At 48.3% G+C, this 23,682-nt stretch overlaps 1 protein-coding gene across 4 annotated transcripts in view; it reads left to right on the top strand.

The window, feature by feature from the left end:
- Nucleotides 1-23,113, top strand: part of LOC146797056 (uncharacterized) — a 190,852-nt gene extending 167,739 nt beyond the window's left edge. For all 4 annotated transcript variants that reach the window (XM_085629669.1, XM_085629671.1, XM_085629670.1 and 1 more), the window contains 2 exons: nucleotides 8,071-8,180; nucleotides 21,037-23,113. In XM_085629669.1, coding sequence (XP_085485795.1) covers nucleotides 8,071-8,180; nucleotides 21,037-21,120 — 194 coding nt within the window. In that variant the 3' untranslated portion in view covers nucleotides 21,121-23,113. The remainder of the gene's footprint in view (nucleotides 1-8,070; nucleotides 8,181-21,036) is intronic.
- The last annotated feature ends 569 nt before the right edge of the window (nucleotides 23,114-23,682 follow it).

Raw genomic sequence — 23,682 nt, forward strand, 5'->3', positions numbered from 1 at the left:
TTTAGGTCTCGCGCCTAGTGTTGCAGTGCGCAACACTGCTCGCGCAGCGAGAGACTTCTTGTAGGGGGTTTTAAAACTAACCTAGGAATTGCACACCCTTGTGCGTGTGCTTTTCGTTTTTCCCCACGCTATTGGCCTTTGCGTGCGTCTTTTTAACAAAGACAGCACGCAATTGGCCAAAGGCGGGTGCATTGCTCCGCCCATGGCCTATTGGTGTCGGTTACCCGCACCGCCGCCATGTGGTTTCAATTATAGTGCCCAGACACTGGCGCGATAATTGAAACCACATGTCTCGCTGTGGCGCTCACGCTCGCGGGCTTGTTTTCAAGTTACCAACTGCCAGTGGATGTTTGAGGGTTAAGTATCCTGCAAACTGTTAATTTGAAGAAGTAGTTAACAAGCGTGTCCCCTGGTAATGTGAATTTTCAGATATTTACCCTTTTAAAACAGCATAATCCTATGTGCTTAAAGGAGCCTGGGGTCTTGAACACACCCATTATTTGTCGTTTTTCGGGATAGCAACTATTGGTGTTTACTGGTTTGAAAATGCAGAATCCTAAATGTTAGTGACGTCTGTGTACAATATAGTTCCGGAAAGATAGGTTTTACTGGTCGGTGGGTCCACGAGCTCAGTCGCAACTTAAAGGGATGGTTCAAAGTTACGGTATTACACGATCACTGTATGCGTGCAGTGTACGGCTTCACTTCTGGTTACCTAACTTTTTTCCTTACCTCTTCTACAGTTTTGCTGAAAAAGAGTGAAAATAGCACCTGTTTATCTCATTATGGGCACTATAAATTAAACACGCTGAATGAAAAGCCATAATCTGTAATTAGCACAATGCATATTTGTTCAAAACAGTTGCGTTTCGAGGAAGCCCAAAGAATACGGCTTTTAATGCAAAAAAAAAACATGAGGAACAAAATGAAATCTGAGAAAGCTCAGTCTTTTACTGTAATAATGATTGAACAGTCAAAGATAAGTGTGTGTTTAATTTTGTCAAGCGTTGTACTTCCAGAGCACAGGGGGTCTGCGACTGATGAGCACAGTGCGCGCGCCTGTAGAAACGGGCCACAGACTGCATTCCGACAAAGGGGGGGGGGCACCAGTGGTGTAGCTAGAGATCATGGCGCCCGGGGCTATCCCCCAGATTGCCGCCCATGGCAGGTAGCGGCAGAGAGGGTTGGGGGGGGGGGGGTTCTGGGGAAAAATGACGGCGAGCAGCAGGGGTGGATTGACAGGGTTTAAGTTACGACGCCACTTTCTACTCCACTGCACAAGAAAGGGTGTGAAACTGCGGCGTAAGCATAGAGCAAACCTCGAAGGTCAAGTCTCAGTTGATGAAGGCCCACCAGCACTAAAATGGTAGCTAAACGCATAAGTAAATGTATCCCTTCCTCCTCTTTACACCACTCCATACTTGACTGCTGCTACAAGACCACAGCAGTAAAACCACCCGCTAGACATCAAGAACACCAAAACGACTCCCACATAGGTCACACTCTACACCCACTCTGTACACCACCAGAGCAGAAAAAATACTTTTACACTCTAAACAATGCTATTATGATTGGGGGATGAAGGCTGGACGCCTTCTGGCCTTGCAGGCTCACCAACAGGAAGTATCTGGGCAGAAACTAATACCAGAGGTGCGGCATGAAGCCACACTTCGGTAGCTTCTAAGACCTTACAATTCACAACTCACAGATCGGAGCACTCGGTGATTAACAGAGCTACTGGCGATGAACGGAACAGGCTGACTTCATTCCCCCCCCCAAAAACCCAGAGCATTAACCACTAGGTCACCCCCAAAAAAACAATGCAAGCTCAGCTGCTGCTACATCAGTGACCTGAGCGAGTGACCCGAGCCCTCCCATTTCGGGGGCCGTGAGGCAAGCCACAGTGGCCAGCTGGACCATATGAGAAGAACGAAGAGGATTCATTCGTTTAACAACCCTTGGTCGATAGTATCTGGAACCCAACTGCAGCACAATGGTGGGTAGTTAGTTGTTTTTGAAACAATTAATACATTTTAAAAAACACAAGAAAAAATCTTAACTTTAACTTGCACGTTCGTGTTCCATTAAGGACAAAGTTTAAATGATCATTGGCACTCGTGTGTACGCTCGGAAGGGTGGCAGAGCATACATACAGCCTTTTTAAAACATGTTTTTACAAAAGCTCTTTGATAGAGTACATGCTTTTTAAAAATATTTGTTACTTGCATTTTCTCTCATCATGTAAAGGTTTTAATTAACTGAATATATGATTACTAAATTAACTCCAGTAAAAAAATAACTCGGAGCAGTTTACCAAGCCAATTAATAGGCTTACCCAAAAAGAATTAGTCCCGCAGCTGAATAGGCAACTCATAATACAGCACAATCCCAATTACATATATTACCAAATTCTGACAGGGAAAAGTACAAGCCTGACTCTGCGCTGATGAGAAAACCCTGAGGAAAGGGCCCTTATTAAGCAACTTTAGTCAGTTCCCCCAAACCAATCTTAGGCAAAGATTCAAAGAGGCTGTGCTAAACAAGGGGAGAGAATCAGTAACGGCTATATCAAATGTATGCATTCACGAAGCATGTAGCAGGACATTGAAATAGCACATAGTACACCGTAGGGAGCAGTAGAGTCTGCCAACTACTTTCAACAGCTATGAAGCAAAACCAAAGAATACGTCATTGAACAAAGAGAACTGCAGTCACGTTTTCTTTCCTACCCCCAAAAACACAGTCTCGCATACAGTCAGCTAGCTGTCCATAAGGGCGTTATTTCAGATGGCGATTTAATCACCCGTTGTTCTAGAACGAAAACGCAGTCTGTCCAGGGCTGCCCCAGTGTGACAAAGAGCTGCATCTTTAGGGGAGCTTGGACAGGGCGTCCACTGAAAGTAATCGGAGGCGTCTGCAATATTATTTTGATGGGAACGTGAGCGGGACTATAATCTGCACGGCTTTCCGCTGCCAATAAGAATAGGTCAGAGTTATGCAGGCGGACATGAGACCCACACGATTTATAGAAATGAAAGACTCTAACCGAGTACCCTGTGAAACGGAGAATACAAATAAAAATGGACTGATTATGCACTATATAATAACCCTGGACTGATTATGCATTCTAGAATAACCCTGTGAAACGGAGAATACAAATAAAAATAGACTGATTATACATTTTATAATAACACCACCTACTATGTTCGTGCTGGCGGCCGCTCAGGAGAGGCGAGCGTGTGACGTGTCACTGCTGCCGTGCTGCGCTACGTTTCAGCGCGAGGGCTGGCCAAACATTATGCCCAGGGCCGTCATTGGTAGCGCTTTTGCGCGCTACAAGATTGACGGCCCTGGGACAGGAACCACAAACTGGGTACGTCGCTGCTTAAAAGGCAGGTGCGCGCGCTTGCTGTTCAGACGGCGCCGCGCGGCCCGTGGCGGCTGCCTTTATCATTTATTTGGGGATAGGACACTACTGTGGACTGAGTGTCCAAACAAATGATAAGGCCGCCACCACGGGCCACCAATGCCGCGCGGCTGCCGCCTCAACAATAGTGCTGCCTGGGGCGGACCGCCCCCCCCTAGCTACGCGCCTTGGGGGCACAGACTGCCTGCCAATGAAAGTTACTTTAGGGCCTTCGGTTTCAGGGTGCTGGGCCCTGGAAGTTTCTCTCCCAGGCGAGAGCACCCCCGAGTTAATAACTCAAATGAAATTTATTGGCTAGGAACCGTTCACCACCCTAAACCTGAACGCTATATTGGTGTATTACCTCACTAATGGTCGGCGCCCAGCTGTGCACCATTTCTGTGTGAGCTCGTTGCACATTTGACCCTCATCCTTTCTATCAAGGAGGCATTCCTCTTAAGGGTTCAGTTTTCTAATGTCCAACTGAGCCATGGCAGACTGCTGGAGACAGCCAGATACCTTCTCCTCCACAAATCACGTACTATGATGCATAAACCACCACATTTGTGTTTCATAGCACCCAGAAGTGTACCCAAGGCGCAACAATTATGTGATATACAGTACATGATTAACTGAACAGCATATTTGAGAGATGGGTCTTTCTGGCTGCTGTGACCATTGTGCTATGCACTATATGATCCTTTTCTTGGAATCGATGTAGGTAAAGGCCAGATGTTCCCTTTCCAGAAATTCACACATAAAAGGGGGGGGTTGGAGGTTCAGTCTGATATGTACTACTTTCTATGTGTAGCCATAACTTCCAAGCTGTCACATTTATTTGCTTGTTTCTTTAGACACAGAACAATAAAAAATATTGCTCAGATTACTAGGAATATACAGGCCACAAAACATACAATTCTAGCAAGGTGCACTGCAGTAGCTCAACACAGCTCCAATATTTGACACAGCGAGCATTATAAGGGGCTCGTTTTCTGTATTCGGTTTATCTGTGATACTAAATAAGTGGGGATAGGGGACAGCCCTGACGGGTGCCTCTAGCAGTGGTGATAGTTTGTGAGTACTGGTCGTTAAACCAAAGCCTAGCTCACGGTGCACTGCACAACAACCGGATGTACCGCAAAATACAACAAGCAATTGCAATGCAATAGGCCTCGCAGTTGTTAGAGTTTGAGCCATTGGCATTGTAAATGGTAATGCCTTTTATTTACGTGTTGGTTTTTAAAACGTAAATAAAAGGCATTGTCATTTACAATGCCAATAGGTTAAACACTCCACCAAATGCGAGACCTATTGCATTGCAAATGCTTGTTTGTGATGTGATTGTACCCGGGAGATTGCAACTGATCTGCTTCTCTCACTCTCTATTGTGAATAAGAATTTTGTTTTCACCACATCTATATTTCATAGCTACTACCATCCATCATACCCAAAATCCAAACCAAACTCAAGACACGCATTATTTGGTGAAATGTTTGAAAATTGAAGTTAGGAATATAAAATTTGAAGACGATAAATCTTCAAGTCATTCGGGGGGAGGAAATGGGATTAGGACTAGGATCAGACAGAGGATAAAGGTTAATGTTAGGTTTAGGCCTTGGATTATGGTTAGCGTTAATGTTTGTGGTAGGGTTATGGTCAAGTAAGAGTTAGGGTCAAGGTGGGGATAAGGGTTAGTGTTAGGTTTAGGCCTGGGATTATGATTAGGGTTAATATTTGTGGGATGGTTTTGGTCAAGTTAGGGTTAGGATCTGGGTGGGGGTAAAGGTTAATGTTATGTTTAGGCCTGGATTTATGGTTAGAATTGAAGTTTGTGGCAGGTTTATGGTCAGATTAGGTCTAAAATCATGTTGGGGGAAAAGATTAGTGTTAGGTTGAGGCCTGGTATTAAGGCTAGCGCTTGTGGTACGGTTATGGTCATGAAAGGGCTAGGACCATGATGAGGTAAAAGTTAGTATTAGGTTTTGGTCTGGCTTGGGGGTAAGAGTTAGTATTATGTTTGGACCTGGGATAATGTTTTGGGTTAATGTTTGTGGTAGCGTATGATCAAAGTAGGGCTAGGATCAGGGTGGGATATAGGTTAGTTTTGGGTTTAAATTTGGGATTATGGTTAGGGCTAATATTTGTGGTGGTGTAATGGTCAAGTTTGGGCTAGGTTCAGGGTGTGGGTAAAGGTTAGAGGTAGCTTTAGGCCTGGGATTCTGGTGAAGGTTAGTGTTTGTGGCAGGGTTATGGCCAGGCTAGGGGTGGTATGTGAGTTGGGGTAAAGGTTAGTGTTAGGTTGAGGCGTGGGATTATGGTTAATATTTGTGGTAGGATTATGGTCAGTTATGGGCTACGATCAGTGTGTGGTAAGGTTTAGTGTTAGGGATATGGCTATGGTCTTGGTTAGGGGTAGAGTTTGTGATAGGGTTATGGCTAGGAATAGGGTGGGGGTAAAGGTTACTGATAAGGATAAGGCTATTGTTATGATTGGTGTATTGTAGGGTTATGATAGGGTAAGGGCTACGGTCATGGTTAGGGCTTGTCTTTGGTGTAGGTTTATGGTTGAAATCACAGGTAGGATTAGTACTTAGGGTAGGTTTAGAGTTCGGGTCGCTCTTAGGGCTAGTCTTTGATGTAGGTTTAAAGTATGGCTGTGCAAAATTTACTTAATTTGCTTTTTTCATAATCACCTGGTGTTTCGGGAAAATTAAAGAAACGTATCTGTAAATATGCAAAATCTGTCATTTATCCCTGCATTTTCACACAGAATTTGTCCTTGTGTCGATTTTGTTGCACCAAGACGCATTTTGAGCTAAAACTTTTTGCATGAAACACGATTGTGGTGAATAACAGCTGCTCACGTTCTGGTTGTTTGAGTTGTTCCCGCACTCCTGAGCTATAATTTTACTGAGATCGGTGGCATAATTAGACACGATTGCATAATGTCAGGAATTTCACGTACCAAGCTTTAATGCACAAATTCCCCAAATTATGCATATTACAATGAAGTAATTAAAATTTCGCCCAAGCCTAGTTTATTAGAGTCCGGTTAGGGTCATGGTTGAGGCTGGTCTTTGGTGTAGGTTTATGGTCAGTTTAGGGTTGTGACTAGCATCAGGGGTAGGATCAGTGATTAGGGTAAGTCCAGAGTCAGGTTAGTGTAAGGATAAGGCTTGGGGTAACAGGATAAGAGCTGGCGATAGTGTCATTTCTGCATCAGGATTAGTGTTGTGGTTAGTGTGAGGTCACACCAGGTCACATGCGCACACAAATGCATTTACTCTGGTGAATCACTCATAAACTATGGATACCCAGCTTGGTCTATGAATGGAAGACTAGTTCAGGGATAGCGTCATTGTTCAGCTAATTGTTGTGGGTCTCATGTACGTAAGGTTTTTGCAATCACAAAGACGATGGTTACCAAACTCACAGGTTTGCCAATTTCCAAAAACAAAGTTGTAATGTACTAATGATACGTTCCGAATCGCAAATGGATTTGTAACTTACAATGTGCACCGAATCATTAGGAAATGGGACATGAAAATATCTTCCCCTCTCTACTGTTTCATAATAGCATTCATCAATGGTTTGCAACCGCATCTACTTTTTAGGTCCAGCCTACTAGACAGTGCATGCGCTCACCAAGAACATAGAGGGGCTTGGAGCCTGCCCGTTGGCTACCTATCCTGTCACTCTCATTTGCCTGCTTCTTATTTGTGTCCCAGCAATCTCGTGTTTGTCCCTCCCATGGAGCATGGTCGGGTTGTAAAGCACAACACACTAAAAGGTATGTATGTAGTAAAGCCGTCACTGTGCAAAAACAGTGGTGTGAAAAACGGGGTTCAAGAGGCACACTTAGTTTAGTTTCTTTGAAGAATTTCACTGATTAGTCAGTCTATATTACATCCATTAAATGTCTGCAAAATACCACGATGACCAACACTTTCTTCGTACCCTATCTTATATATCTAATGTAGTACCCTCTTCAGCCACGTGACTCAATTTTGGGGTCTCTTTTGAGCTTTCGTAACATCCCAGAGGGTACCTTTGTGACTATGAGCATTTCTAACTCCCATGGCTTAAATCACAGAGATGTTGCATCTCACATCGAGGGAGCCACAGGGTGTCCGATGGTGAGGTGGCGGCTGGTACCCGGATTGATCAATTGCGTTATTCTGCATTTTTTGTGAAAGTCAGGCTGGTCATTCGTCCATCATGGTCAATCGGGCCAAGTGCATCCATGGTGTTAGCTCCAGGTGGAATGAAATATTTATTGGTTTATTTTGAACTTATGCTGTCAAACTTGTGGTTAATGTAAAGTATGTGTGCATGCTTTTTCTAGTTTCTATTTTTGATATTAGATCTTCTAACAAATATGTTCAGAAGCTTATGACTTTACAACTATGGCATTTTTGTTTAATGTTTCTGACTTAAGCCTTCCGAAATCCAAGTTTGCACTATACTACCAATCTGGTAAAATCCACATTCAATAAATTCTCCTGCCAAAGGTCCAATTTGTAACCAGATGTGCCCATGGTGAAGAAGCAGGGACATCCCCAAATGATGACGAGGGCCTCCGCATGCCCATGCAAACCCCTGTTGTGAAGCTTTATAACCGACAAACCCCAACTAATCGCGCGTCTGTGCTTTTCTTCTCCCAGGTCTCGACTGGAGGTGGCTGGCGGAACATCTGGGCGTTGAGATGATCTTCATTAAAAAATGGCACCAGACGGAAAAAGACCCCGCGGAAATACTGCTGAGGAAATGGGAGGTATGGCATGGTTTTATATTTACTGGACTGAAAGAGCACAGGAACATTTTAGTGGTTTCAAAAGAGTGTACTGAAAAATAACGCAAGAAATTGAGCCAAAAATAATGCAAATGAGCGACAAAGAAAATAACGCAAGTGGTGCATTGAAAAATACCATTATAGTGAATTCTGAAAATAATGCAAGTAAATGGTACATTGCAAAAGAATATATTAGTGATATTGCATATAATGCAAGTAAATGGTGCAGACAATCATGCAAATAAGCGACACTGAAAATAATGCTAATAAGTGGTGCATTGATAAATAACATATTAGTGATATTGAAAATAGTGCAAGTAAGTGGTGCATTGAAAAATAACAGATTAGTGATATTGAAAATAATGCAAGTGGTGCATTGAAAAATAACAATGTTAGTGATATTGAAAATAATGCAAGTAAGTGGTGCATTGAAAAATAACAATATTAGTGTTATTGAAAATAATGCAAGCAAGTGGTGCACTGAAAAATAACATATCAGTGATATTGAAAATAATGCAAGTAAGTGGTGCATTGAATAACAACATATTAGCAGAGGCAGCTCCTCCGCTAAGTCGGCGGTGCGTCGCCCCACTGCTCTCAGAGCAGGAAAAAGGAAAAATAAAATGATAACAGTTTTCGTAGCTACAGGTCTGGGTTAGGGCGCGGCTGGTGTGACAGGGGGAAGAGTGGTTAATGCACTTTTGTGCTGGCCAAACAGTCATGCGCACTTAACATGTTCTCCAACGAGCTGTAATACACAGCCTGGGTGGAGAACATCGCAGTCCCCGTCTGAGCGCCAAACCACGGGGCTCAGACCAATCACAACGCTGCATTGCAGCGTTGTGATTGACTTAGCGGAGCCTGTGTGCTTCCTGCTCCCGTGACTCCTCCGGGAGAGAAGCAATGACAGAGGATAGACGGTGGCCGTGAGGAGGTAAGTGCAGCCGACACAGAGAAAATGTAGAGTGCGCATGACTGCTTTGGTCAGCCCCAGGGCCGACCAAACAGTCAGGGTACTCAGAGTGGTGCAAGCCATTCCTCCCCGACCCGCACACCTGCCCGCCCCAACCAGGCATATTCTCCCACCCGCCCCCAACCAGGCATACCCCGGTCTTCCGCTTTCTCGCAGCGCGGGAAGCAGAAATTAAAATGGTATTTAAAATGCCATTTTATTTTCTGCTTCACGCACTGCGATAAAGCAGTGGGGCAGCGTTCCTGCGCCTTAATGGAGGAGCCGCCCCTGTTGTGATTGCTTCAAACACCATGGCCATTTTACAGGCATTGTGCACTGATGTCATGTGAAAGATTACCTTGGGGAGGAGGGGATGCAGAGTCAAACATCTGGAACAATGTTGCACCAGAGCAGGAAAGGTCGTTCACAAATGTGGGAGAGGTGGCGTGCATGTTAACCTGGCTATTGTCAGTACTAGGTTATTGTCGTTACTATGTATATTCAGTGTTGATCCTCCGCTAAGGTGGAGGAGCGTCGCCCCACTGCTCACGGAGCAGTGTAAAATAAAAAAATAAAATGATAACTGCAGTTATTATCATTTTGTTTTTAGTATCATCATGGGCGGGGCTTGGCTCCCCTGATGTCGGGGAGGAGGAGGGGTTGCTGCACTCTAAAGTGCGCAAGATGCTTTGGCCGGCTGTCTCGCGCTGGCCAAAGCTTCATGTACACTTTGCATGTTCTTCATGCAGGCTGCATTACAGCCTGGGTTGAGAACATGCCCAGGCCCCCAGCCCCTGTCTGGGAGCCGAACCACGACGCTCCAACCAATCACAACGCTGCATTGTGATTGGCTGTGGGGAGCCTGGGTGCTTCCTGGAAGAGACACGTCATGTGAGGGACATAGGAATGACGCAGCAAGATCAGGTAAGTGAACTGTAATTTTTTCTTCAACTCCCGCTCTCCCTCCCACCCCCCAACCGTATCGTACCATACCATGCCGGCCGCCACTGTGTATATTGAATAATATTTTTGGGGGCCCTGTTGTGAAATCCGTTTTTTAAATGAACTATTATGACTGCATAAAGAGAAGTATGCTCTACAGACAGAAGGGTATTTTGTAACCCAGAGATAGGGAGTAGATTGTACATCTCAATCCACAGCATAGATTTATTCTGGAAGATAATGATGCACTTGCCTTCAAGCTATCATGTTGAGCTTTCGAAAAAACCAAAAACAAACATCTATTATCACTATTGTAAGATGGTCTAAATTAGATGGGGTGGTCAAAACACAAATTATAAGGTTATTTTTTTATATTGAAAGAGAACACTGATGTCAAAGAAAATCCTTTGCACGCGTACCGCATTTCCCTGGGACTAGTTTGAATGCCTGAGGTCCTGGAGAGCAGGAAACGCAGGGGCGAACAGCTGATGTACTTCCCGGACAAGAGGAGCTCCAGGTACCATGGTAAACCTGGTCTTCAAACATCTCTGAGGGACCCCTGGGCTACGTGCACAAGGGTGGGCTGGGATGGGCAAGGGGCGGGGGGTCGTTTATCTAGCATCAACACCACCCCGCACCACTCAGAACCTAACCTCCCATGCAACATCTCACCGACGATGAGAAAAAGAGCTAGAAAGTGGTCAGAGCTTCTTGAACGAAACATCTCCCGACTCAGTGGAGATGCCAACTCCACCAGGTAGAACAGAAAGATGAGGTCAACAGGACCCCTCTGAACTCATTTGAGAGGGAGGACGTGGTATTTTTGAGCCAAAATACTAAGTCCAGAATACTTGTCAAACTTAAAGGTCCCTGCCTACTTGATAGACAATTTAGTAACTTTGACAATGCAGCAAAACAGTTAAAAATGCTCATGGGGTACTTCAGAGTAGAGACACAATGCAGCTGTCTTCACCACCTCCTGTTTGACAAGTGTCCAGCAGTCACCCACAGCTCCGGCGGGTACTGGTCTTGAAATACCAGCATTAATCCCATGAAAAATACAACTGCTCTGTTCCCCTACTGTTGATCTCGCTGGTCTTTGTGTTACGCAAAGTGACAAAGTTAATGCAGCATCATATTTACAACACATTGTGTCACGATGATGACATTGCCAAAACAAAAGCAAACAAGGCAATGCTTGTGTTAAGCTACAAGCGGTGTAGCATTGCGCGCAGTCCGAAAGCGGTCTTATGTAACTTCTGTACTACAGCCATGAATTGGACTGCAGTTGTCTTTACGAAGACACCATTCAAGGGTGTGCTGCACAATATCTGTACTTTTCGTGACAGTTAAATATATTATGAGTTGATAGAACATGCAGTGTTGGCTACTGTTGGAAAACCACACTCCCACTCTGAAAGGGTGGTGGTGGTCTTCCGGAACACACTGTGGTAGCTTGGCTCGAGTGGTCAGGAATCAGGCTCCGTGCTAAGCATACGACATACCCATACAATAACCATGCGTGCATCCGTTCCAAAAACGACTCTACACCGTAAAAATTATGAAAATATCTTTCTTTATCTTCTTTTTCTCTTAGTTGCTGATTGGATAAAATAAATAACAATCACAATATACAAACTTTTTGGATAGTGCAGGTCAAATAAATACTGGCTTAATGATTCAATAAATAGGGGTGATCATAAATACTGAAGGCATAAATAAAAGTGCAATACATACAGGCAATTAAATATTCTGAGGCAATAAATACTGTAACCAATAAATATTGTGCATCAATAAATACTGTGGACCAATAAATACAGTGAAGCAATAAATAGGTTAAATACAATAAATACAGTGCCCCTAATAAATACTTAAAAGCTGACAGTGACACTCATAGAATCAGATCACTTTTGAATTCCTAAGGGCTGATTTGGCCCAGGCACAGCTTGTGGGGATGTGGAAGGCTTGAGGGTGTCTACTCCCTGGCTTGGACAAGGCTGAGGCCTAAACTGAGGTAGATCAAGGGGGGAATACCAGAGACCTGGCCCTCTCCCTCCACACAACCTCTCTAGATTAGTCCCAGCTCACCCCTGGCACAGTCAGGTTGGTTCCAGCACCTCCCTAGCCCCTTAGAGCAGTCTCTCAGGTCTCCACAGGGCCTTAGGCGCCCTCTACTCCACTTACTGCCCTTTTTCTGATGCTCCGACGCCGCTGGAGTCGTGTCGACGCCGTGAGGCGGTTCCGATTCGATGTCGGCGGCCTCGGCGCAATGTCAGTTCTTGACGACGCCGGTAGGCGGTTCCGGTTTCGATGTCAGCGGCCTCGGTTCGATCTCGACCTCCGATTCGATGACGTCGGGCAGTCTTTACTCGATGTCGACCTCGGGCGGCTCCGGTCCGATGGCGACCTCAACTTCGATGACGTCGGCCGGCCTTGACTCGTTGTCGACTTCCGTCGGCTCCGGAGTGCGATCCTCACTCCCGACCTCCGGTGCTCCTCTCCTTAGGTTTCCGGCGACTCCGGAGTGCGACCTCCACTCCCGACCTCTGGCACGATTCTCTCAGGTTCCGGCGACTCCGGAGTGCGATCCTCACTCCCGACCTCCGGTACACTTCACCTTGGTCTCCGACGACTCCGGAGGGCGGACTTCACTCCTCCGATGACGCCGCTCACTCGACCTCGGGTGACTTCCTCCTCGACCTCTGGTACTCCTCACGACCTCTGACGGCGCCCTCTCTCGACCTCTGGCGGCTCCGGGTACGACGTCCGCTTTCCAGTCGGCGCCGCTTCTCCACCTCGGGCTCCAGGTCTCAGGCTACTCGACGTCGGACTCCAGGGAAACCAGTTTCCAGGTCAGGATCTTGCTGTTCTCTGTCTCTAAGGCCTGTTCCTGCTGTCCAGGTCCTTAGGATGGTTTTTCTTGCTTCTTCCCACACAGGGCTCCAGGTTGGGCTCAGTCAGTAGGGACTAGTATCAAGGGTGGGTTTATGGACCCCACTCCAGGCACAAGTTTCCACCCCTGCTGCTTCACTCCTTCCTCCTTCAAGTTTCTGCTGCTCTCTCTTCACCAGTCAGGTGCCAACTGCCAGCTCCAACTGCCAACTCTCTGTCTTAGCTTCCCAACATTCTAAACCGCCTCCAACTGTCACAGGGTTCTGGAATGTTCTGGAAGGTGCTGGCAGGTTCCAGTGGATGCTGGTGATGTCACAGGTGGCCACCATTTTGTGCTCCAGGCCCTCAGACAGAAGTTTCAGGGGTAGCTAAAATGGCTCCCTGAATCTGCAGCAACACTAAAAAGTCTGGTGGTTCCCAAAAAGGAAAAATTCAAACAGGGTTTGAGGCAAAAGTGGGACAAAATAAATAATGATGAGGAGGGACCACCCAAAGGGCTGACAGGTCTAACACGCGTCCCCCACAGCTGAAAGTGGGGAGAGCTACCCAACCCCTTGGGAGTTCTCATCACTAAGGCGGAAATACCTTGAGGGACCGTCTGCATTGGCGTGGTCCACTCCAGGCCGATGTTCCACCTGAAAGTCCATTCCCTGTAGGGAAATAGACCACCTCAACAACTTGGGATTCTCCCCCTTCATTTGCATCAGCCAACGAAGGGGTCTGTGGTCGGTCTGAACTAGGAAGTGCGAGCCAAACAGGTATGGCCGCAACTTCTTCAGAGCCCATACCACTGCAAAGGCTTCACGCTCTATTGCACTCCACTTCTGTTCCCTGGGAAGTAGTCTCCGGGATAGGAAGACCACGGGTTGATCCAGACCCTCTTCGTTGAGTTGCGATAACACTGCCCCAATGCCATGTTCTGATGCATCTGTCTGGACAATGAACTCCTTGGAAAAGTCTGGGGCCCTTAAGACCGGGGCCTCGCACATGGCTTTCTTCAATCTCTCAAAGGCTTGCTGACAAGCCTCCGTCCAGACTACCCGTCGAGGTTGTTTCTTGGACGTGAGCTCCGTGAGGGGGGCTACGATGGTACCGTACCCCTTCACGAAGCGGCGGTAGTATCCCGTGAGGCCCAAAAATGCTCGGACCTCAGTCTGTGTCTTGGGGGGTTCCCAGGCCATGATGGCCTCGATCTTCGCCTGGAGGGGTTGCACCGCTCCCCTACCCACCAAGTGTCCAAGGTACACTACCGACCCCTGCCCGATCTGGCACTTGCTGGCCTTGATCGTCAATCCAGCTTGTCTCAGGGCCTGGAGAACAGCTTGCAGGTGACGCAAGTGATCCTCCCAGCTGTTACTGAAGACGGCTATGTCATCCAGATAAGCAGCAGAGAAACTCTCCATTCCGGTGAGGATCTGGTTTACCAGGCGCTGAAACGTGGCAGGTGCGTTCTTGAGCCCAAAGGGCATCACACAGAACTGGTAGTGGCCATTGGGCGTGGAGAAGGCTGACCTTTCCCTTGCTCCATCAGTCAAAGAGATCTGCCAGTACCCTGAAGTAAGGTCAAAGGTACTTAGATATTGGGCAGCTCCCAGCCGGTCAATCAATTCATCCGCCCTAGGGATCGGATGAGCATCAGTTTTGGTCACTGAATTCAGTCCCCGATAGTCCACACAGAACCTCAGTTCTGGTTGGGCACCCGGTGGTGCAGCTTTTGGTACTAACACCACCGGACTGGACCAGGGGCTGCTAGAAGGTTCGATCACTCCTAGCTCCAGCATCTTAGTGACTTCACTATGAATGCTGGCCTTCACCTTGTCTGACATCCGGTAGATCTTGGACTTCACAGGTGGGCTGTCTCCTGTGTCCACGTCATGGACGCACAGGTGAGTCCTACCCGGGACAAGGGAGAACAACGAAGAGTACTGCCCCAGGACCTGGCGACAGTCCTCCTGCTGTTCAGGAGTTAGAGATGGGGAGAGAATCACTCCCTCCACCGACCCATCCTTCTCTTGAGACGCAAACAGATCAGGGAGAGGCTCGCTTTCCACGTCCTCTCCTCCGTCAGTCACCATCATCAAGATGACTTCGGGCCTCTCGTGGTGGGGTTTGAGGCGGTTGGCATGCAGCACCCGCAGGGGCTGACGAGGGGTCTTCAGGTCCACCAAGTAGGTAGCCTTACCCTTCTTCTCCAACACCTCAAAGGGTCCTGACCAGCGATCCTGGAGGGCACTAAGCTCTCCTGGTTCGATCACCCACACCTTCTGGCCAGGCTCCAACTCCACCGGGTGAGCATTGTGGTCATACCACGCCTTCATCACTGCTTGGCTGGCTTCCAAGTTGTCAGAAGCTTGCTTCCACAACTTAGCCATTTGGCTCCGGAAGGCCAGCATGTAGCTCACCACATCCTGGGGAAGCTTTCTGGGAGTTCTTTCCCATCCGTCTCTCACCAGGTTGAGAGGTCCACGTACAGGGTGCCCATACAGAAGCTCGAAGGGGCTGAAGCCCACTCCCTTCTGTGGCACTTCCCTGTAGGAAAAAAGTAAACAGGGTAGGAGGACGTCCCATTTCCTCCACAGGCTTTCAGGCAGACTTCTGATCATGCCCTTCAAGGTTTTGTTAAACCTCTCCACCAGACCATTTGTCTGGGGGTGGTAAGGAGTGGTGAACCGGTATGTCACTCCACACTCCTTCCACATGGCCCGCATGTACGCTGACATGAAGTTGGTCCCCCTGTCGGACACAACTTCCTTGGGAAAACCCACTCGGGTAAAGATTCCCATCAGGGCCCTAGCCACAACAGGTGCTGTTATGGTCCTCAGAGGTATTGCCTCTGGGTACCGTGTGGCATGATCCACCAGAACCAGGATAAACCTGTGACCAGCTGTAGTCGGTGGATCTAACGGACCCACAATGTCGATTCCCACCCTTTCAAAGGGGGTGCTAACGACAGGAAGTGGTTCCAGGGGAGCTTTCAGCTTCACCCCTGTTTTCCCACTGGCTTGGCAAGACAAGCATGTCCGGCAGTAGGTATCGGACGACACTTTCATCTGAGGCCAATAAAAGTGTGGGACAAGACGGGCGAAGGTCTTGTCTTGCCCCAGGTGTCCTGCCAATGGTATCTCGTGAGCCAACTCCAGAAGGAAGGCTCGATAACATTGAGGAACTACCAAGGCTCGTGACGATCCATGTAGGGGTGCCTTGGGTTCACTGTAGAGGAGGCCATCCTCCCAGTAAACACTGTAGTTCCCTTCAACGTTCCCTGCTGCCTGGGCTTCGGCCTGTCGCCTCAGCCCCTCAAGGGTAGGGCACTCCCTCTGGCCCTGGCAGAATTCCTCCCTGGACGGGCCTCCCTCCACATGCCACTCGGCCGGGATGGGTAGGTCCTCCAGGTTGGTAACGTCCCCCACCGCAGACTCCTGGTCCACCACCTCCGGTGGCCTATCCGTCCTACGGGGTGGGGACGCCGAGGCAGGCTCCTCCTGTCCTCGGTTCTTCCCTTGACTGGCAGCTGGCTGGGCCTTTGTTCCAGGCTCCAGCCGAAATGAACTCCCTCTTCGGGTAGTCGCGGACCTTGTGCTAACACAGGCCCAGTCAGGTGTACCCAGCATCTCGGTGTGAGTCCGGTATTCCACCTCTTTCCAAGCGTTGTGCTCCATGTCATTCCCCAGCAGACAATCGACTGGCACGGCAGGGCTTACGGCAACTCGAAGTGAACCTGCAACCCCCCCCCATTCAAAGGGAACCTCGGCCACGGGATAGTGGCCTGTTCTGCCGTCAGCCATCGCGGCTGGGTGGAGTACATCGGGAATTACCTGCTCTGGAGACACCAGTTGGCTACGCACCATAGTCATACTGGCTCCTGTGTCTCTCAGAGCCTCCCCTCTTTGGCCGTTGATGGTGACCCACTGCCCATACTTTGCGGTATTTGCGGGCACCTGGATCTTAGGAACCATCTCCCGTTCTCCCAGGGACACTAAAGTGACACCCGCCCACTCCCTTCCCTTAGTTAAGGGCATCTCCTCCCCGAGCACTACACTAGCTACTCCGGGGGTCTTTCCTCCAGTGGGAGGGGGTGGTCGTTTCAAGCACTTCGGATCTCCTTTATAGTGTCCAACGCCACCGCACTCATAGCAATGGACAACCCTTGGCTGCTGACTCTGGCCAGGATTAGGGTTTCTGGGTGGGTTAGCCCTAGGGGTGAATCCTGTTCCCTTCCCTTGGAAGTTATTTTGGGGGCCTTTGGAGAACTCCTTTTTCTTTTCCCCTCCCTCTTTCTTCTGGGGGGCGCCCTGTCCGGCCTTTTGAGTATCCCCTCCAGTCCCCCTTGTGGACACCCGGGTACTAGCCCAAATGTCCGCCTCCTCAGCAAGCTTCCGGGGACTGGTCAGCTTGCTATCCACCAGGTGTTGCCGCAGTTCAGGGAAACATTTCTCGAGCAGGTGTTCCTTCAGTACTAGGTCAAACAACCCCTCGTAGTTCCTCACTTCACTGCCCTGAATCCAACCTTCCAGTGCCTTCTTTGCATAGTCCAGGAAGTCCACCCAATTCTGTGTGCCCAGTTTGTGACTACCCCTGAACTTCTGTCTGTACTTTTCGGGTGTTAGTCCAAACTTCCTTATGAGCGCCAGTTTCATGGTGGGGTAGTGGGTCTGCTCATCCTCTTCGAGGGCCAATAAAGCATCCCTACCAGCTGGAGGCATGTACTTGTACAATCCCCCTCCCCAGTACTTCTCTGGAACCCCATGGGCCCTCAACGAGACCTCATAGGCCGCTAGCCACTTGGCGATATCGTCGCCCACTCCATAGCTAGCTAATATGTCCTTTGGCAGGTATGGTTTAGGTTCCCTGGTGATCTCTTGGGTTTGGCTGCCACCATTAGGAACAGGTTGTGCCCCGATTCTCAGGATCTGAAGATCTATTTCTTTCAGTCGTAATTCATGGGCCATCCTCTGCTCCTCCTTCTCCTTCTCTAGCCTTGCTAAGTCCCATGTGAGCTGTCTTTTCTCCCTCCGGTCTGTTAACTCCACTTCAGACAAGCCACCGCTAGAGGCACTGCTGCCCTTCCTAGAAATGGTTCTGGGCCCCGCTGACAGGTTCCCCACCTCAGGTTGGTACATCTCAGCCCCCTCGGTGTCAGGCTCTCTATCCCTGTCCTCCTCCTCAGCCTTGCTTTCTCGGCGTGCCTCCCCCCAAGCCCTTAAGCTGGTTTGGAGTGCACCCTTCTTTGCTCCTGGGGGACAGTACACCCCCTCCCGCTGGCAAAACTCCCTGAGTTGGGCCACAGTGTACGTTTCTAGATTTTCTAGTACAAACTCCATCTCGCCCACTCAGGTCAGAGGACAGGTTTTGTGCAGTAACTATGCAGGGGGGTACCTTTAATAATACCTCCTCCCACCACCAGAGTAAATTTGGAAAAAACAAAAACCCACAATTAGGAAGGCCGCTTTGAGAAAACTCCCGGTGTAGGCCTATGGACTACCCACAGTTATTGTTGAGTATACGTAGGCACAGCTCTATCCCACCACTGAACACCAATTTATGTTGGAAAACCACACTCCCACTCTGAAAGGGTGGTGGTGGTCTTCCGGAACACACTGTGGTAGCTTGGCTCGAGTGGTCAGGAATCAGGCTCCGTGCTAAGCATACGACATACCCATACAATAACCATGCGTGCATCCGTTCCAAAAACGACTCTACACCGTAAAAATTATGAAAATATCTTTCTTTATCTTCTTTTTCTCTTAGTTGCTGATTGGATAAAATAAATAACAATCACAATATACAAACTTTTTGGATAGTGCAGGTCAAATAAATACTGGCTTAATGATTCAATAAATAGGGGTGATCATAAATACTGAAGGCATAAATAAAAGTGCAATACATACAGGCAATTAAATATTCTGAGGCAATAAATACTGTAACCAATAAATATTGTGCATCAATAAATACTGTGGACCAATAAATACAGTGAAGCAATAAATAGGTTAAATACAATAAATACAGTGCCCCTAATAAATACTTAAAAGCTGACAGTGACACTCATAGAATCAGATCACTTTTGAATTCCTAAGGGCTGATTTGGCCCAGGCACAGCTTGTGGGGATGTGGAAGGCTTGAGGGTGTCTACTCCCTGGCTTGGACAAGGCTGAGGCCTAAACTGAGGTAGATCAAGGGGGGAATACCAGAGACCTGGCCCTCTCCCTCCACACAACCTCTCTAGATTAGTCCCAGCTCACCCCTGGCACAGTCAGGTTGGTTCCAGCACCTCCCTAGCCCCTTAGAGCAGTCTCTCAGGTCTCCACAGGGCCTTAGGCGCCCTCTACTCCACTTACTGCCCTTTTTCTGATGCTCCGACGCCGCTGGAGTCGTGTCGACGCCGTGAGGCGGTTCCGATTCGATGTCGGCGGCCTCGGCGCAATGTCAGTTCTTGACGACTCCGGTAGGCGGTTCCGGTTTCGATGTCAGCGGCCTCGGTTCGATCTCGACCTCCGATTCGATGACGTCGGGCAGTCTTTACTCGATGTCGACCTCGGGCGGCTCCGGTCCGATGGCGACCTCAACTTCGATGACGTCGGCCGGCCTTGACTCGTTGTCGACTTCCGGCGGTTCCGGAGTGCGATCCTCACTCCCGACCTCCGGTGCTCCTCTCCTTAGGTTTCCGGCGACTCCGGAGTGCGACCTCCACTCCCGACCTCCGGCACGATTCTCTCAGGTTCCGGCGACTCCGGAGTGCGATCCTCACTCCCGACCTCCGGTACACTTCACCTTGGTCTCCGACGACTCCGGAGGGCGGACTTCACTCCTCCGATGACGCCGCTCACTCGACCTCGGGTGACTTCCTCCTCGACCTCTGGTACTCCTCACGACCTCTGACGGCGCCCTCTCTCGACCTCTGGCGGCTCCGGGTACGACGTCCGCTTTCCAGTCGGCGCCGCTTCTCCACCTCGGGCTCCAGGTCTCAGGCTACTCGACGTCGGACTCCAGGGAAACCAGTTTCCAGGTCAGGATCTTGCTGTTCTCTGTCTCTAAGGCCTGTTCCTGCTGTCCAGGTCCTTAGGATGGTTTTTCTTGCTTCTTCCCACACAGGGCTCCAGGTTGGGCTCAGTCAGTAGGGACTAGTATCAAGGGTGGGTTTATGGACCCCACTCCAGGCACAAGTTTCCACCCCTGCTGCTTCACTCCTTCCTCCTTCAAGTTTCTGCTGCTCTCTCTTCACCAGTCAGGTGCCAACTGCCAGCTCCAACTGCCAACTCTCTGTCTTAGCTTCCCAACATTCTAAACCGCCTCCAACTGTCACAGGGTTCTGGAATGTTCTGGAAGGTGCTGGCAGGTTCCAGTGGATGCTGGTGATGTCACAGGTGGCCACCATTTTGTGCTCCAGGCCCTCAGACAGAAGTTTCAGGGGTAGCTAAAATGGCTCCCTGAATCTGCAGCAACACTAAAAAGTCTGGTGGTTCCCAAAAAGGAAAAATTCAAACAGGGTTTGAGGCAAAAGTGGGACAAAATAAATAATGATGAGGAGGGACCACCCAAAGGGCTGACAGGTCTAACAGCTACCACATCTTCTGCCCAGTTTTTGCCTCTGTTTTTATTTGACACTAGTATTCCACTCATTGCTAGGTTGTGTTACTCTATGTCATATTAGCAGCAGCAGGTCTGAATTCGTTCCTATTGGTGTTTGTGGAGTGCTGCCCTACAACTTTGCATACATTATTCAGCTAAAAAAAAACAATGTACGTAAAAATTGATTGCGCTATACAGATAGCGATCATTTTACCCTAAATAAAAAAATTTAGTACATCTGAACCAAAATGGTCCTTCAAGGCAACACCAACAGCAGAAGGCGCATTACATAAGTTCATATAAAATATGTTTGAGTTATGCAGTTCAGAAGCTTGTGTTACTTAGCAATGAATGTTACTTTGTGTACTTCTCTGATATTGTCCACGTAATAGCTGTAGCGTACCAACAAACAACTTCTGACACAAGCTCACACAATCTCTCTTTGCTGTATCTATAATGACTTGTCTCTTGTCTCCCTCTCGGCAGTGTAAGATTTCGAAGGCGACGGTGGGTACGCTCTACGACCTCATGCTCGAGATGGGCCGCGAAGACCTGGCCGCCATGTTGTGACTCGAAGGTGGTACATCGCTTCTTAACACCCGTGTGGTGCACCATGGTGGCACTCCGTTGAAACAGGCTGGAGAAACCTTCCAAACAGAACTCTATGCCAAAGCTCCAGGTCGTCGCCTTCTCTGCCTCACCACGAAATCCTTCTCCTGTCGAGACAGATTATACCACAGCCACCATGCCTTCCATTTGCATTTCTTGAGCCGCAGAGGCCCTCTCATTCCAGCCCGGCTTCCACTTGCCTGCTTGATGATACTTGGCCGTGAAGCCGTCAGCCGCCATTTTGAAAATGAATGCTAAATTTTCCGTAAGTGAATTTAGCATTCTGGCTGTAACTCTTAATTCCTCGGTCATGGGGTTATCGGTGGTGGTGACGGTGCCACATCTGTTCTAAGGAGTTCATTTTTAAGATACTGGGGTTAGAAGCAGATGGAAGGAATGGCTCTCACTCAAAGAAAGTAAATGGAAATATGGACAACAATATATTTGATATAAAGGCATTTTGAATTGCACTGGGAAGGATTGGGATAAGAATATAAGCAGTCCTGAGGTTTCAAACATGCGAGTTATAATGGGCGGCTGTTTAAGTGCTTTTAGAGGACAGCTGAAGTATGGATTGAACTCTTTAGTCTGTCAGTCACTGAGTGATGGACCAATCCCACGTTGAGTTTGCAGGAGGTAAGGACAGACGAACTAGGTTGAGTATGAGCCACACCTGGGCGAGCAGCAAGGTGCCGAAGTGATGTCTTGACCCCCCACCCCCCTCCACCCTAGCCAAAATGTACACTTTGGGGCATTACATACATGCGTATGTGAGACACACTCGGAGACGTTCACCACCTCAAGGGAGACTATGTATGCCTAGGCCGACAGATGGTGCCTACACCCCATTGCAGTGGTCCCTATGCTCCTTGAAGGGAGACAGAAAGAGAGGGCATTCATGGACGAGGTGGAGCCCCCCCAGACCTAGCCTCTTCTCACTCAAGGTTAGAGGTCCCAGAAATGGGGGGGGGGTATTTAACCCCTTTTCCACCCCTCCACTAGCTGTCTGTGAGACCTCACAACAAGCTTTATTTTAAGAGATTTAGGCAGAGTCCAGATCTGAAACACTTTGTTCCTCTAAAACAAGATGGAACATGGGAAGGTCCAGGTCGTAGGTCAGTAAATATTTGGCAGCCACCTCTTACCACTTCGGGCCTCATAAGGCAGGTTATCACGACAACGATTTTTTACTTTCCAAAACTAAAAGAGACCGTACAGGGCAGAGCCCAGAACATGTGACATTTGGACCAAAAGTGTATAAAACGCTCTGAACGCTACTTACCTTGTATGCACTTCCCAGTCTGAGGCAGTCGTGCTTAGCGCCCTTTTTGGCGTTCTTCAGAGATCTCTGGGCACGTCTACTGGTGGCTCGCTTGAACAGCCCCGGGCTGGATCACACGCCTGGGTCACACTACATGTCCTATGTTCCAAAGCTGACTTGGGCAAAGAGAAGGAGGTGACATTGAACACTTTGAGGGGCGCCAAGAAGTACCAGCCAGAGGCATCACTGTTTATCAATTCACTGAAGTGCTAGCCTCATTTCACCGAAGGCTGGGCTACCTGGCAAGGATGTGACCATGCACATTTTTTTGATTGGTGGCGGTAGCAACAGCATTCAGGGAAAGATTACACTAAATACAAGACACTAGGAAGGCGGGACTCTGAACATTGCACGCATTATATCCATCTCAATGCTGCCTTTTCTCTAAAGACCAGGAGCTACCCTAGGTAGACTTTATTCGAGAAGGGTGCCCGTTTGGAGTCAAATGTTCATGTTGGGCGATGATGCAACCAATGTACTCTCATATTAAGTTTTGTGAGTATGCTTTCTCTCTCAGATGTCTCAGGTGCTGTGTAATGTTTATTTAAATGACTGAACGAGGGCTAGGAATGTATGTTGCTCTGTTTGCTCAGACATTGCAAACCATATAGAATTAAAGCCATGTCACCAATATCTGATGTTTTCCTTTTGTTCCTAGTGACAAAAATGGTTTGGGTGGTAGGGCACTTTTTCATGTCCAGGATAATACAGATTGCAAGTTAAAACCAGGACAGCATGACACCGTTACCGTCACTCCACGATATGATGGTTGGGCGTACGTTGTGATATGTTAAGTCCTTTTGGAGGTGCTTCAGTGTTCATAACATTTGATATGTCTGCTGCCTACCATCAGGTGGTGTTATGTGAGGAAAACACGCACACCGCAGACGGCCAAGGAAACCACTCTGTGGAATCTCCCTGCGGTCACAGGACACTATCCGTGCGGGCACATGTGGGGCATGCTCATCCACGAGACATACAAAGCCACTACAATTGGGTAATTTTGTATGGGAACAACGCAAACATACAAATTGCAATACTACCAATTGTATACATCTCATTACATGCCCATGTGCCCTGTACTATGTTGGGATGACAACAAGAGCGATCACAAAGAGGATCAGTGAGCACAAGAGTACCGTGAGATGAGCCCGCACAGCTACCAAGCTTACCAACCATTTCATAGACAAAGGGCACCCATG

This window comes from Triturus cristatus, chromosome 10, assembly GCF_964204655.1.
Source record: "Triturus cristatus chromosome 10, aTriCri1.1, whole genome shotgun sequence".
Lineage (NCBI taxonomy): Eukaryota > Metazoa > Chordata > Amphibia > Caudata > Salamandridae > Triturus > Triturus cristatus.